Source organism: Schistocerca cancellata, chromosome 3 (assembly GCF_023864275.1).
Source record: "Schistocerca cancellata isolate TAMUIC-IGC-003103 chromosome 3, iqSchCanc2.1, whole genome shotgun sequence".
NCBI classification, from domain to species: Eukaryota; Metazoa; Arthropoda; class Insecta; order Orthoptera; family Acrididae; genus Schistocerca; species Schistocerca cancellata.
In genome coordinates this window covers 232,054,155-232,069,679 of record NC_064628.1, presented here as the reverse complement: position 1 = coordinate 232,069,679, position 15,525 = coordinate 232,054,155, and the positions used below count along the sequence as shown (strand labels likewise).

At 37.7% G+C, this 15,525-nt stretch overlaps 1 protein-coding gene across 5 annotated transcripts in view; it reads left to right on the top strand.

The window, feature by feature from the left end:
• The window catches only part of LOC126174866 (uncharacterized), a 382,969-nt gene that overhangs the window by 140,647 nt on the left and 226,797 nt on the right, over positions 1 to 15,525 (top strand). For all 5 annotated transcript variants that reach the window (XM_049921269.1, XM_049921270.1, XM_049921267.1 and 2 more), the window contains one exon: positions 13,564 to 14,339. In XM_049921269.1, the coding sequence (XP_049777226.1) occupies positions 13,564 to 14,339 (776 nt within the window). The remainder of the gene's footprint in view (positions 1 to 13,563; positions 14,340 to 15,525) is intronic.

The following is a 15,525-nucleotide window of genomic DNA, read 5'->3' as shown; positions in this document are numbered from 1 at the left end:
AGATGATGGTTAGGTAACATTAAAAGACTTACAACAACAGCATGGAAATATATGTCTGAAGTGGTGGTGTGTAAGTCATAAATATCTTAGGATTTTTCACCAAATTGGTAAATGGAATTTTATTTTTGAATTCATTTTCTCTCTTGACTTTTATGTGGGCTGTGTTCAACTGTTGTTGTCAACAAGGATTTGGTTTTGTTTAAATCTAGTGATTTCATGACAATCAACCAAACATTAATAGTGAAGCACATTGGGTCTGTGCCACCTCTCACTACTTTGTCACCTCTCAGCACAGTGCTTGCCACATAAATCACTAAAATGATTCTATAACACTCTCCAATACTGGAAAATATTGGAATAATGGAAGGAGTCCTGCTGTGCTAGGAATATGGACCTGTCCAGGACAGTGTAGCTGTGCATGTATATGTGTTGCTTTGGGTCAGGTGAACATACTGTATTAGGCATTGCATTTGACTTGTGATGTAATGATGTTATGACATACAATGTCATACAAGCATGAAAAGAGAGAGAACAGAGAACAGAACATTGAATATATTTATTTGGGAATTCATTCAGTTTTATTTTTTATAATTTAATTTACTAATTATTATAAATATATTGAATTTTGTCCATTGATATGCCAGAGTGTCAGCCCCAGAATTATTTATGAGGACCACACAGTTAATAATCCCATTGTGGTCCGCATTTCCTTTTACCTGTTTGCTGGAATTGGTTTTATTATTTGTGTTTTAGATGCAAAAGAAACAACTGCTGATCAGTTTGCCACATAAATCTTTAATATTCCATGTGATGCAAGTGTGTGATATTGTTCACATGAACAAATGCTTGTTGAAAGAAAATAAATATTTAATGTCCTCAACTTACTACTTAGTCATTCAGACACACACACACACACACACACACACACACACACACACACACACACACACACACACACTCCATCCATTTGTTTTAATGATTATTGCACTATCCTTTCAAACATTTATGAAATCATTCTTCCTTTTTTCTCCCTAACAAACATTATAATGTCCAGCAAATGATAACACCTGTAACACCTGAATCATATTCCACATAGGGCCTGGAGATGATAGTGCTGGCCAGGGGTGACTAGGAAAACTCTGCTGCAAGATACAACATATTTTAGTTAACCTTGAGGTGCAAGTTTGAAGTGCTGTGGTGCTCCTGGATTCACCCTCTTCAGGTGTGTGGTCTACCGGTGATGCCTATGGACGTTGGAGGGTCGCAGGGGCAGGGGCCATTTTATGTCCTCGTCTCATGTTGCTGACACTGTTTACCTCACTCAGCGGTGCGTGGCTAAGTTAGCATTATGCGACCCTGAGTGAGCAGTGTCAGTGATGCGTAAACCACTGAATTCTCATAGGCAGCCACTGTTACCGGGTTAGAAACTCACACTGGTGTGTAAAGATCGCTGCAGTACCTCTGTAGCTGCGAACTGCTGCCCTCCAACACAGAAGTTCTGCGTTGGAGCCTGGTGGTGGTTGATCTTTTGTGTTGTTCCAAGTGTGCAGGTGGAGGCATAAAACTCTGAGCTGGTCTGGTGGAGGTGGCTGCCCAGATTGGTGTCGGTTGCTGGCTGGCGCATAATATGATGGAGAATTGCATGGAGCTGATGTCATGGAGGGTGCTGCCAGACTGTGCATAATTATGTTAGAAACAGAGGGTATTTATAGCGATGAATAGCACACTTATTGTGCTGTTGCCCTGTTTCCAGGCACATACAGATCAACATCCCAGAGCCTCAATGCTGTGGAAATACTCCGCAAGCTGGTTAATAGTGGCACGTCCTTTCACCACAATTGTGCTGGTCGGCCCGGTCACCTTGCAGTGTACAAACTGGCTAGCTTGTGAAATTACGTGTCACCACCTCTGTGCTTGCATGCTTGCTTCACATACGGCTGTAGTGGAGCTGCTTTTAATTCAGTAACACCCAAAATTTACTGAAGGCATTACAGTATTATTGTGTCATGTACTGATACTTATAATTATACATAATGTAAATGGACAGATAAAAAATCTTCTCACTGAGCGGCAGCAGGAGAACATACATAAAAAAGATATTACATAGACAAGCTTTTGGAGCCAATGGCTCATCCTGGAAGAGGGGTGAAGGAAAAGATCTAGTGATGTTTAGGAAAAGGGGTAGAGTTCAGAAAAGTCAGCCAGAACCCTGGGTCAGAGGAGACTTACTGGCCAGGATGAGAAGGAAAGACTACATTATATTTTCAAAAATTGATTATTTTCATTGTTATAATTTTACATAATATTTTGTTATATGTGTGAGTCTTTGCTTGTCAGTGTTTCAATAATTGATTCAGTGTCCTCTGTTTGTTTCTTTGTGTGTTGTCGCCGCATGTGATGCAGCTGCCTTGGAAAACAGTATTCCAAAAGCTCTACATGTTTGTCAGTAAAAGATTGGTTTTACTTGCAAATTAATGGAAAAATAGTGGTTATGAAATGTTTTTTTTTTTTAGTGAATAAATTTTCATTTTCCCTGTTATTATGCCGTAATAGTTATTTCTTGACATACGTTAAAGTGATAGTTTTATTCAGTGAGTTTGCTGTTCTCTCATGTGATGCATGGTTTTTGCATGTTTGATAGCATTAATCAACATTTCACAGTATTTTCTGCACTGAAGTTGCTGAATGAGGAGGTGCAAATCACTGTCCAGCCATCCAGATTTTGCTATTTTGTGTTTTCTGTAGATTGGCTGATTTTCCCCCAATAAACTTTGTCCTGTATCTCTAATACCCTCATTAATTGAACATTAAACAGTTGTTTGATTGAGTGAAATCCTGCATCTTGCCCTTGACTGTCCTTTGTATAAAACTGTGTTACAACTCACATTTCCTTCCACATTATATACTGATTATATTCACCAAACATGTTGTCTGTTAATACTATAATTTTGCTTACAACTATTTTAAAGAGTATGAATAGTGGTAGGGGCAGCTACAGGAAAACGAATCTTTCTAGAAAAGCTTTGCACCTTTCACTCATATGGTATGAGTTATAGACTACTCGGCAAGTGTTGTTTTAAGATTGTTAACAAGTGTCCAGAGTGCAATTCGAGCTGTATCTCTAGATATTTTGTTTGTCACCTAAGGATGTTGTTTTACTTTGACTCTTCATTGTGTTAGTATTTTTGCATATTAGTATGACAAACCATTTCTCATTTTTCTCACAGTGTGTCCATCAGCTATCAGAACTATCTTTGAAGATGTTTTCTTTTGATAGCACTACCATTTATATGGTGGAAAGTACTCTTTTTGAATCAGATTGAAAGATTGACACAATCAAAGCATGACTAAAAGTGTTGTCTTATTCATTGTCTCTTCAGAGTCCATTACTCAGCTGTCCAAAGAACAGTTATGAGAAAGGATGGTGATTCTTTCAATTCTTCTTCCTTAATATTTCAGGATGATCGTGGGACAGTATACAAAATTGTGGAATATATTGCTGATCTCATCGTGTATAGAATTATGGAACACCAGTTGAATGCTTCCATGCTACAACCCATATGCAGAGACCAGACAAAGATTAATGAAAGTCTGTTTGGAGCACAACTCCATGTGTGGGTGCAGCATGTATAGTGGGAAAAGCAGAAAAAAAATTATTTGAGCCTCTAAATTTTGGTGTTCCACGGGTTTTTCTTGAAAATCAGGAGACTGATTGAATAAGGAACAAAGTCTGGCAATGAGTGAGCAAGAAATATGACTAGTAAAGAACTTTATAACTAGCAAAGAGAAAATGGTTGGGTACATATTAATACATGCCTTGTTTATGAAACTTGTTGAAGGGATTGTGTTAATAAAGAGTTGTTGGATGGAAGATTAAGGTGAAATGAAACAGAACAATAACCAAAATACACTAGGTGACAAAAGACTTGGGAGACCTTCTAATACTGTGTCAGACCTCCTTTTGCCTGGTGTAATGCAGTAGCTCAATGTGAGTCCACAGCTCATGGTCTAGTGGCTAGCATTGCTGCCTCTGGATCACAGGGTCCTGGGTCCGATTCCTGGCTGGGTTGGGGATTTTCTCTGCCCGGGGACAGGGCATTTGTGTTGTCCTTATCATTTCATTATATCATCATCATCCATGACAGTGGCTCGACTGGACTACGAAAAAAAAATTGGACTGTGTAAAAATTGGGACGTTTTACGGGTGCTAAGACCGTGCTGTTGAGCGCTGCACAAACCAATAATAATAATAATAATAATAATAATAATAACAATAACAATAATAATAATCAACCCCGTCAAGGCCCGGGAAAAGAATAGGTATCCGGTATGTTCTGCCAGTCATAAAAGGCGACGAAAAGAACAAACCACTAATAGCGCTAACCCCCCTTTTAATGTGATTAGCTGGTTCAGGACAGAACTAAAGAAGCCTCAGATGAGCGCCGTCATGGCTGTGGACGACGCTTGAACCCTATGCCCGCACACAATGGTAACGACACTGCTAGCCAACTGGAAAATGATTTAAATCCAAATAGAGGTGTTTCACAGTATATGCTTCCTTCAACCACCCTAGAAGGAAAACAAAGACAGAGGATGAGATGGTCAGGTGAAGTTAACCGACACCTCATGTTCTGTTATTACCAAGCAACAAACCTAGGAACCAACACAACTGGATACAGATCACAAGTATACACAACATTTATTACCAGATACCCAGAATTAAAATTTTTAACAGAACAACGACTAGCTGATCAGATCCGTGTAATAATCAAAAATAACAGGATACCCCAGTCAGAGTTAGAAAACATCAAACAACAAGTACAACAAATACTGGAACAAAATAATGTGCAATCAGAAGAAGAAGAAAATACAGTAATGGACTCAAACATCCCAGAGCAAACAAACAAAGAACGACACACATCAATTAAACAATCAGAGGAAAACGAAATCTTAAGACAGCCACCAGAACAAGCACAAATAGAACACGAAGTGACACACATATTAGATATAGAAGAAAAATTTCAGCTGACATATACAGAATACAAAGACACAAATACAGACATTAGACCATTCTTGCATAGACCGCCAAATAACCCACAAGTCGAAACAATAATAAAAACTATCAACACAATCATACACAACAAAAGAAATGAAAACACAACTATGGAAGAGTTACAACTACTGGTTTATATAGGAGTGCTCACTACACTAAATATATGCACTAGGCAAAGATCAGAACCAACCAACACACAGAAGAAACCCACAAGACCAGCATGGCAACACAGGCTACAGATCAGAATAGAAAAACTGAGAAAAGACATCGGACAGCTAACACAATTTATAAGAAAAGAAATGTCAGAAAAAAAACGAAAAAGGTTAGGTAAAATCTCACAACAAGAAGCGATAGAGCAATTAGATGAAAAGAAGCAGAAATTGCAAGCATTGGCCAAACGACTTAGAATATACAAAAAAAGTGAAAATAGAAGGAAACAAAACCAAACATTCAACACAAACCAAAAGAAATTTTACCAGACAATAGATAACACACACATTAAAATAGACAATCCACCAAACATAACAGACATGGAACACTTCTGGAGCAACATATGGTCAAACCCGGTACAACATAACAGGCACGCACGGTGGATACAAGCAGAAACAGACACAAGATGATACCACAAATGCCTGAAGTGATAATTTTGCAACATGAAGTCACCCAAGCAATTAATTCTACTCACAATTGGAAAGCTCCTGGAAAAGATAAAAATAGCAAATTTCTGGCTAAAGAAGTTCACCTCAACACATTCACATCTAACTAAATTATTTAACAGTTACATTGCAGACCCATACACATTCCCTGATACACTTACACATGGAATAACTTGTCTGAAACCTAAAGATTAAGCAGACACAGCAAACCCAGCTAAATATCGCCCCATAACATGCCTACCAACAATATACAAAGTATTAACTTCAGTCATTACACAGAAATTAATGACACATACAACACAGAACAAAATTATAAATGAAGAACAAAAAGGCTGTTGCAAAGGAGCACAGATGTAAAGAGCAACTGATAATAGATGCAGAGGTGACATATCAAGCTAAAACTAAACAAAGGTCGCTACACTACGCATACATTGATTACCAAAAAGCTTTTGATAGTGTACCCCACTCATGGTTACTGCAAATATTGGAAATATACAAAGTAGATCCTAAATTGATACAGTTCCTAAACCTAGTAATGAAAAATTGGAAAACCACACTTAATATCCAAACAAATTCAAATAATATCACATCACAGCCAATACAGATTAAGTGTGGAATATACCAAGGAGACTCATTAAGTCTTTTCTGGTTCTGCCTTGCTCTGAACCCACTATCCAACAAGCTAAATAATAAAAATTATGGATACAATATTACTGGAACATACCCACACAAAATCACACATTTGCTATACATGGATAATCTAAAACTACTGGCAGCAACAAATCAACAACTCAACCAATTACTAAAGATAACAGAAGTATTCAGCAATGATATAAATATGGCTTTTGGAACAGACAAATGTAAGAAAAATAGCATAGTCAAGGGAAAACGCACTAAACAAGATGATTACATATTGGATAACCACAGCGACTGCATAGAAGCGATGGAAAAAACAGATGCCTATAAATATCTAGGGTACAGACAAAAAATAGGAATAGATAATACAAATATTACAGAAGAACTAAAAGAAAAATATAGACAAAGACTAACAAAAATACTGAAAACAGAATTGACAGCAAGAAACAAGACAAAAGCTATAAATACTTACTCTATACCAATATTGACCTACTCATTTGGAGTAGTGAAATGGAGTAACACAGACCTAGAAGCACTCAATACACTTACACGATCACAATGCCACAAATATAGAATACATCACATACACTCAGCAACAGAAAGATTCACATTAAGCAGAAAGGAAGGAGGAAGGGGATTTATCGACATAAAAAACCTACATTATGGACAGGTAGACAATTTAAGAAAAGTCTTTATAGAATGAGCAGAAACTAGCAAAATACACAAAGCAATCACTCATATAAATACATCGGCTACACCACTGCAATTTCATAACCACTTCTACAACCCTCTAGATCACATAACATCAACAGATACGAAGAAAGTAAATTGGAAAAAGAAAACACTACATGGCAAGCACCCGTATCATCTAACACAGCCACACATCGATCAAGACGCATCCAACACATGGCTAAGAAAAGGCAATTTATACAGTGAGACGGAAGGATTCATGATTGCAATACAGGATCAAACAATAAACACCAGATATTACAGCAAGCATATTATTAAAGATCCCAATACCACAACAGATAAATGCAGACTTTGCAAACAGCAAATAGAAACAGTAGATCACATCACAAGCGGATGTACAATACTAGCAAATACAGAATACCCCAGAAGACATGACAATGTAGCAAAACTATTACATCAACAACTTGCCATAAAACAAAACTAATAAAACAACACGTTCCCACATACAAGTATGCACCACAAAATGTACTGGAGAATGATGAATACAAATTATACTGGAGCAGAACCATTATAACAGATAAAACAACACCACATAACAAACCTGACATCATACTCACCAATAAAAATAAGAAATTAACACAACTAATCGAAATATCCATACCCAATACAACAAATACACAAAAGAAAACCGGAGAAAAAATTGAAAAATACATCCAACTGGCTGAGGAAGTCAAGGACATGTGGCATCAGGATAAAGGTGACATTATACCAATTATACTATCAACTACAGGAGTCATACCACACAATATCCACCAGTACATCAATGCAATACAGCTACATCCAAACTTATATATACAACTACAGAAATCCGTAATTATTGATGCATGTTCAATTACCCGAAAGTTCCTAAATGCAATACAACGTATACCATACAGTTATAAGGAAGTCACGCTTGATCAGGGTCCGGGACTTTCCATTTTTGACCATACATAACGTCTGAGAAAAGTAAGAAATAATAATCATCATCATAGCTCAATGTAGCATGGACTCAATAAGTCATTGGAAGCCCCTTGCAGAAATATTGAAGCATGCTGCTGCTATTGCCATCCATAATTGTGAAATTTTGCCAGTGCAGTCTTTTGTGCATGAACTGACCTCTTGATTATATGTCATAAATGTTCAGTGGGATTCATTTTGGGTGATCTGTATGGCCAGATCATTTACTCAAATTGTACAGAATCTTCTTCAAACCAATCACAAATGATTGTGACCTGGTGACGTTGTGCATTGTTATCCATAAAAATTCCACTGTTGTTTGGGATCATGAAGTCCATTAATGGCTACAAATGTTCTCCAAGCAGCTGAACATAACCATTTCCAGCCAATGATTGATTCAGTTGGACCAGAGGACCCAGTGCATTCCATGTAAACACAGCACACACTATTATGGAGTCACCACCAGCTTGCACAGTGTCTTGTTGACAACTTGGGTCCATGCCTTGACAATCTAGAGTATGGCAGATCAATTGTGTGGTTTTGTCTTGTATTATGGGTGTGGACAGGTGACCTAAGGGGATATTGAGCTATGTTTTCTTTTACGTGTAATAAGCAATAATAGATGTACAAACAAGGAACTGTCATGATGATAAGTTTTTTGAAATGTTCCCTGCATGTATCCCTAGGAGATAAACCCACTATACATCGAAGAGCTTTTTTTTGCCATCTGAAAATTGATACTGAATTGGGAGAATTTCCCCAGAGCAGAATACCATATGAAAGATGGGGGTGGATATAAGCAAAATATGAATGCAGCAGTAAGTTTTGGCTGACATTATTCCTAAGCTTATTAAGTAGGAACATAGCACGTGCAAGTTTAGAACACACGTATGTGATATGTTTACCCCAGCTAAGTTTCTGGTCGATCATCATTCCTAACAGTTTAACAGACTTATTTTCTTTGTTTGATACCTTCCAATTATAGAATATTTCCTCAGTTTTTGTTTCATTAATGTATAGGGAGTTTGCACTAAACCAGTGAACCAATTTTTCAAATATTATATTATTTTTTTCTTGTACAGACTCAAGAGTCTGTCCTGAATTGATAAAAGTTGTATCGTCCGCATAGAGGACTGTTTTACAGGGTAAATACTGTGGCATATCATTAACATACACTACAAACAGGAAGGGCCCAAGTTTGATACCCTGTGGCACCCCTCTTTTTATTGTTTGTGGGTTTGACAGCTGCCCATTTACACTAACAAATTGTTCTCTGTTGCTTAAGTAGGATTCTCATAATTTCAGGGTGTCCTCTTCCATGCCGTAGTGTCTTTAATTTCATGATCAAAGTACTATGTGATACAGTGTCAAATGCTTTACTCAGGTCTAGGAGAGTACCACAAGAGATTAATTTATTTTCGAGCAGTCATTATATCACCTACAATATTTTCAACCACTTTAACTGTGGATAGTTTAGACCTGAATCCATACTGTGAGTTATTTAACAAGTTATTCCTCTCAAAATAGTGATTGATTTGTTGGTGAAAACAGTTTTTGGATATTTTAGATATTATTGGGATTAATGAGATAGGGTGATAGTTACTTGGATTTGATTTATCTCCTTTCCTAAATATGGGGATAGTTACTGCTATTTTCAAACAGTCGGGGAATATCCCTTGCTGTAATATATGGTTAATAAGAGTGGTTAGAGGGGACAGAAGATCACTTGATATCTTCTTTATGACAAAGTTTGACAGACCATAGAAGTCCCCCGCCCTGGAACTACTTAGTTTGACTATTGCTTTGCTAACATCATTTTCAGTTACTGTTGCCCAGCAGAATTTATGAACTACATTCTTATTTGAACCTAAAAGAATTTTAGCATCAAGCGTGGCGTTGGGGGCAGACAAATCTTGTTGTAAACTGAAGTTAACAAAGTGTGAGTTTAAGATATCTGGGGCTATGGGTATAGCTAGTTGAGTTGTTGATCTATTTATTTCCCTTTTAATTACTTCCCAGGCAGCTTTACAGCTGTTTCTGGATTTAAGAATATAGTTATCATTTGCCCTACGTTTTGCCAAGCTTATTTCAGACCTATAAATTTTTCTTATTCTAATGTATATCTCTTTGTACTCGCTGCTGTTATGAGATCTGTCCTTAAACATAAGAAGCATAATCCTGATGCTGTTGAGGTATAGTGTAAACCAATTATTTAGTCTCTGTGTTTTATGAGCTTGGTTATTATTCTGTCTGTTTACTAATCTGGGACAACACTCATCAAATATTCTTGCAATTTCCTCTATAAATAATTTGCTTGTGTTATTCACACACATATCTTTGTATAAGATGTCATTCCAGTTAACTGACCTTAATCTAGTTCTAAACTCTCTTATGTTGCATTCATTCATAGGTCTAACAGTTTTGTGTTGTTCATCTGGAATGCTGACTGATCCATAGGCCATCATGGTCAGTTATGCCTAACTTGACTACTCCAATTTCAACATTATTTTCATGGATATTACTTATTATATTGTCTAAGCATGCATTATATCTTGTAGGCTTATCATTTAGACAATAGCAATCAAAAGCTCTTAGGCTATCCAAGAATTCCAATATGATATGACTCTGTACCCTGATATCCATATTAATATCACCAAAAATTAAGATTCTTTGGTGTTTATATTTATGCTTAGTTAGTAAGACTAACAGCTTTTTTTAAATTTACTATAAATTCATATTCACTAGAAGATGGTGTGTGATATACAGATGCAACAATAATATTATGTTTAGCTATATGTACAACTGCAGTCTCAAAGGTGGTGTCTATACACAGGTCTGTGACATCAATAGTAAAGTATTGTAGATTTAGTCCATTCTTAATATATATTGCAACACCCCCATGTCCAATTGTTGATCTGCAGTAACTACTAGCTAAGGAGTAACCAAATGGAATATTGAGGTCAATTTCTGATCAATATAGCCCGTGCTCATTTACACTAACTATACCACAGTTAGAAGTTTCTAACCAGTACTGCAATTCCCCCAACTTCTTTCTTAAAGACTGTATATTAATATGTAACAACAGAAGACTATTTTTGCTAACCCTGGGCAGTAAAGAAGAGGGTTCAGATTGTCTTCTTAAGGGCACTTCTATACAGCTGATATTTTGAGTTGTTTCTAAGTCTACTGCTGGTAGCCAGGCCCCATTTTGACAACGTTCGGATACATCTAGTTTTCTGGGCTCAGAGTGAAAGGTTTGAAGATTTTTTTGATCCTGCTGGAACATATCTGTCAATATTTTGCCAGACAGACCAGCAGGCTTTACAGGTTTCCCTGGTCCAGCGGTATTACTGTAAAGGTGGCCATTTCTTTACTCACAGTTTTGGTAATCAGTTTCAAGATTAATCTTCTTCCTTGGTTGTTGAGGTGGAATCCTTATCATGTATAGCACTCCCTGTCAAACTCGCTAGCTTTAATGATTGAGGTATTTTGGAATTTCGAACACAGGTGATATAGCCGTTTGTTTACTTCCAATACCTCGCAGGATCGTTTTGCAAGATCATATCTAAATAGAACATCGACAACAAACACTTTTTTCGATGTGATACTTGGTAATGTGCTTCTTAAATCTTTTATTAAGTTCACACTGTTGTTTTTCGCTATGTCATTTGTTCCAGTCATAATTACGACGACATCAGCTTCAGAAGCCTTTTTGTTAGTGTTTTGCAAGACATCCTTGGCTTCTGCTTAAGGATACATATACCCCAGACACTCGAGATTTACATTTTCATTAAGGTAACTTGAAACATTATGACCTCTGCTATCACTCAATAAGGTAATTTTACAGGTTTTACGTACTAGATTTTGACCATCACACTGTTTCACTCCTGTTTGAATACCTTTTTTATATTTAAGATCAGTCATAGATAAAGCAGGTAGCAAACTTCAGCTTTATGGTAGAATATTAGGGAAATGCAATTAGTTTACAAAGGAGATTGATTACAAATCACTCATGTGACTCATCTTAGAATATTATTTGTGTGAGCCCCTTACCAATTAGGACTAGCTGGGGATATTGAGAAGGGCAGTGGGAATGTCGCAGGCTTGTGTGAATGGTCACCAGTTTGTTGTGTGAATGGTCACAGGTTTATTTGATCCATGGAAGAGGGTCATGTATTTTGAAAGAACTGAACTGGCAGACTCGTTAAGAGTCCTGAGAAAGTCTTCTAACAATGTTTCAAGAACTGCTTTCAACAGATTGCTCCCATAGGGGTTGTGATGACAAGATTAAATTCATTACAGAACACTCAGAGGCTTTTGAACAATCATTCTTCCTGTGCTCCATGTGGGAAGGGAACAGAAAAAAGCTCAAGTATATATGGTACAGTGCTCTTCAAAGTGGTTCACAGAGTTTGGTTGTAGATTATCCCACCCCAACAGTCATATCCTACCCTATCAGGGACAGGGTCCTGTATGAAAGCAGTCATATTGTATACCAACTCAGCTGTGACTTCGGTACAAATTTTTATGTAAACTTGACACTTTAATAATAACCAATCTAAAACTACAACAAAGAGCAAAATTGACTATCCAGTGGTGGAACAAGCTGCTGAGTGCAACAGGCTTGTCTTCTTGGTCATTGCACAACCTGTGGCATCTGGATCCCCCCCACCTCATCCATTTGCCATTTTTCCTAGTATATGTAGCTGGCAGTTGCCATTACAGTCCTCCTCATTTCAGTCCTTGGTAGCCCCATTTCCACATCCACCTGTGCCATCACCCTAGTGCCTCCTATTTCACTCTGTTAACCTACTGTACACCCCCACCCCCCAAACACTCGTCCACTAAATCGTGCATCACATGCAACTTCCCCTGACTGCTCATGGGTGTGTATTCTGTTTCTGCATACCTATTTCTTTCCATTGTTACCTTTTCCACTCACCCCCTTTTACCCTCACTGCTCATCTCACCCTCTCCATCCAACAAAACTCCTCACCCTCTCCATCCAACAAAACTCCTCATGCCAGTTGGGCTGCTGCCCTAGGGCAATGTAATTAATTGGGTCAATGTAGCTGTGCATGTTTGAGTCCATGGGTCTGTGTTTTTCATCAGCTTTGGAGGAAAACATTGAAAGCTACGGAGAAAATTGACCGAAAACACAACATCGTTTCCAGTCTTGTTCTATGTGCATGTTGTCTATTCAGTGCCTTACCTATATGGCTAGTGGTTATCTTTATGTAGACTCTAAAAAAAACTTGATTTCTTTTGCTGCCAGATTTTGTGTTAGTTCATTTTAAACTCGTTTAACTGACTTAGTTACCAGTTATTACAATTAGTTTCACAGATTTGCTTGTTTATCATTTAATTCTTGTACATAAATATTTAGATCAGATTGTAGATGATATGAAAATTTCAAGAATTAATGATTTCATTTCTTTTTGACTGTTTTACGTTTATGTTTTAAGTTGGCCACTTCAGTGTAATCACTTCAATTTTAATTTTTTTTCTTTTTTTTTCCTGTCTGTTAATCAGGTGAACCACAAGATTTTCAGTGGAAGGGAAATGACAATGCAGCTATTTTAGACAACTGTTCTTCCATCCAAAAGCCCCCTGGACAATCATCACAAGAAAGTAGTTGTGAGGAATTCACAAACAAAACTCAAAAGAGGAATTCATTGCTTACCAATAATAAGTTCACAGAAAGAGTTCTTGGACTTGGTTCTAATAATGCTGTTGTTGAAAAACGTGATACTAAAAATACAGGAAACCGACCATGTTTAGAAGAAGAAAGAACTAACTGTGAACCACAAGATTTTCAGTGGAAGGGAAATGACAATGCAGCTATTTTAGACAACTGTTCTTCCATCCAAAAGCCCCCTGGACAATCATCACAAGAAAGTAGTTGTGAGGAATTCACAAACAAAACTCAAAAGAGAAATTCATTGCTTGCCAATAATAAGTTCACAGAAAGAGTTCTTGGACTTGGTTCTAATAATGCTGTTGTTGAAAAACGTGATACTAAAAATACAGGAAACCGACCATGTTTAGAAGAAGAAAGAACTAACTGTGCAATCCCTAAAAGAAATAAACCAGAATGTAGCAACACTGCTACAACTACAAAGAAACATTTTCTGGCAACTAAAAGAAGTTTTGATATTGTTAATGATAGTGAAAACTCAAGTGATGAAGATAATGGCATTGTCAACTTGGGGACGAATTGCCAAGATGCAAAAATCAATGATAATCAGTATGGAAATAAGGAGCAATCGGTTGTCGTGAGAAGAAATAATACACCTCAAGCATTGGTGGTAAGTTTTATTGGCGGCGGAAGGCAATGGTGGTGGTGGAGGAGGAGGACATGAGCATCATTAATATTGATATTACATCTGAAAAATTTGATTTTTTAGCATGTAATCTTCTTAAAATGTTTTTGTGGTTTTGAAAATGGTACTGCATGCACACTTCAGGTTAGTCTTCTCTTCTCTGAGATACCTTGAGTTTAACATATGTCATTTAGTAGTTCAATAAAAATACCTTTGTTTCCTTCAGCGTTTATTTCATGGCTTACAAAGTGTCATGTAAAAGTAGGTATGCAGCTATTCTCACTGTTTGGCATACTCTCTCCACGGATCCATATAATGATCCCTCAGATCTTGTTTTGACTTCTTTGCCGTGGTTGTGACTCAGGCAAAATAAGTCCGTTGTCTAGTAAGTAGGAAACTTGGCGCCACATGCTCTGATTAGCTGTGGGATTGCCCCGTTGGCATTTGTCGGTTGATGGGCAGCGCTGTGGTTGTCGATTCACACATACAAACATCCCTCGCACCATCACTGCCCCACAAGATACACGCAAGTGTCGAATAGGTCTTGCTGTTTGTCTCCACCTCACGTCAGAGGCATTCACATGTAAGCTTCACTTCAGAGCGCACACGTGTCACCTACAATTTAGTCATGCAGTAAGCATGGCGGCACAGTATTCATTTGATGAACAATGAGATATGGTTTTTGTTTAAGGATTAGCCGATGCTAATGCGCATGAAGCTAGATAGATGTATGAGGAATGGTACCCTGCATGACACCACCCATACCTGCAAACATTTACAGCAATTTACCAGCAACTTGGTGAAACAGGCTCATTAGCGGGATATCATGGAGATGCTGGAAGACCTCGAACGCGATGGGATGCTGCATTTGAAGAGACTGTTCTTGAGCGCTTCAAGGAAGCACCGACAAGTATTCGGCAGTTGGACATGACATGGGGTTCACTCATTGGTTAGTTTGGAAGGTTTTGAGTGATGATGGCCAGCATCCATTTAGTTTCCACCCTGTCCAAGACCTAAATCCTGTGGTGGATTATGATCACAGGCTGGGGTTTTGCTGGTTGTTTCTGCGACGTGTTGCACGAGATCCCCGCCATTGTGTTGTATACTGATAAGTGCACCTTCCATCGGGATGGCCTTTACAACACTCGAAACGTTCATTACTGGGCAAGGG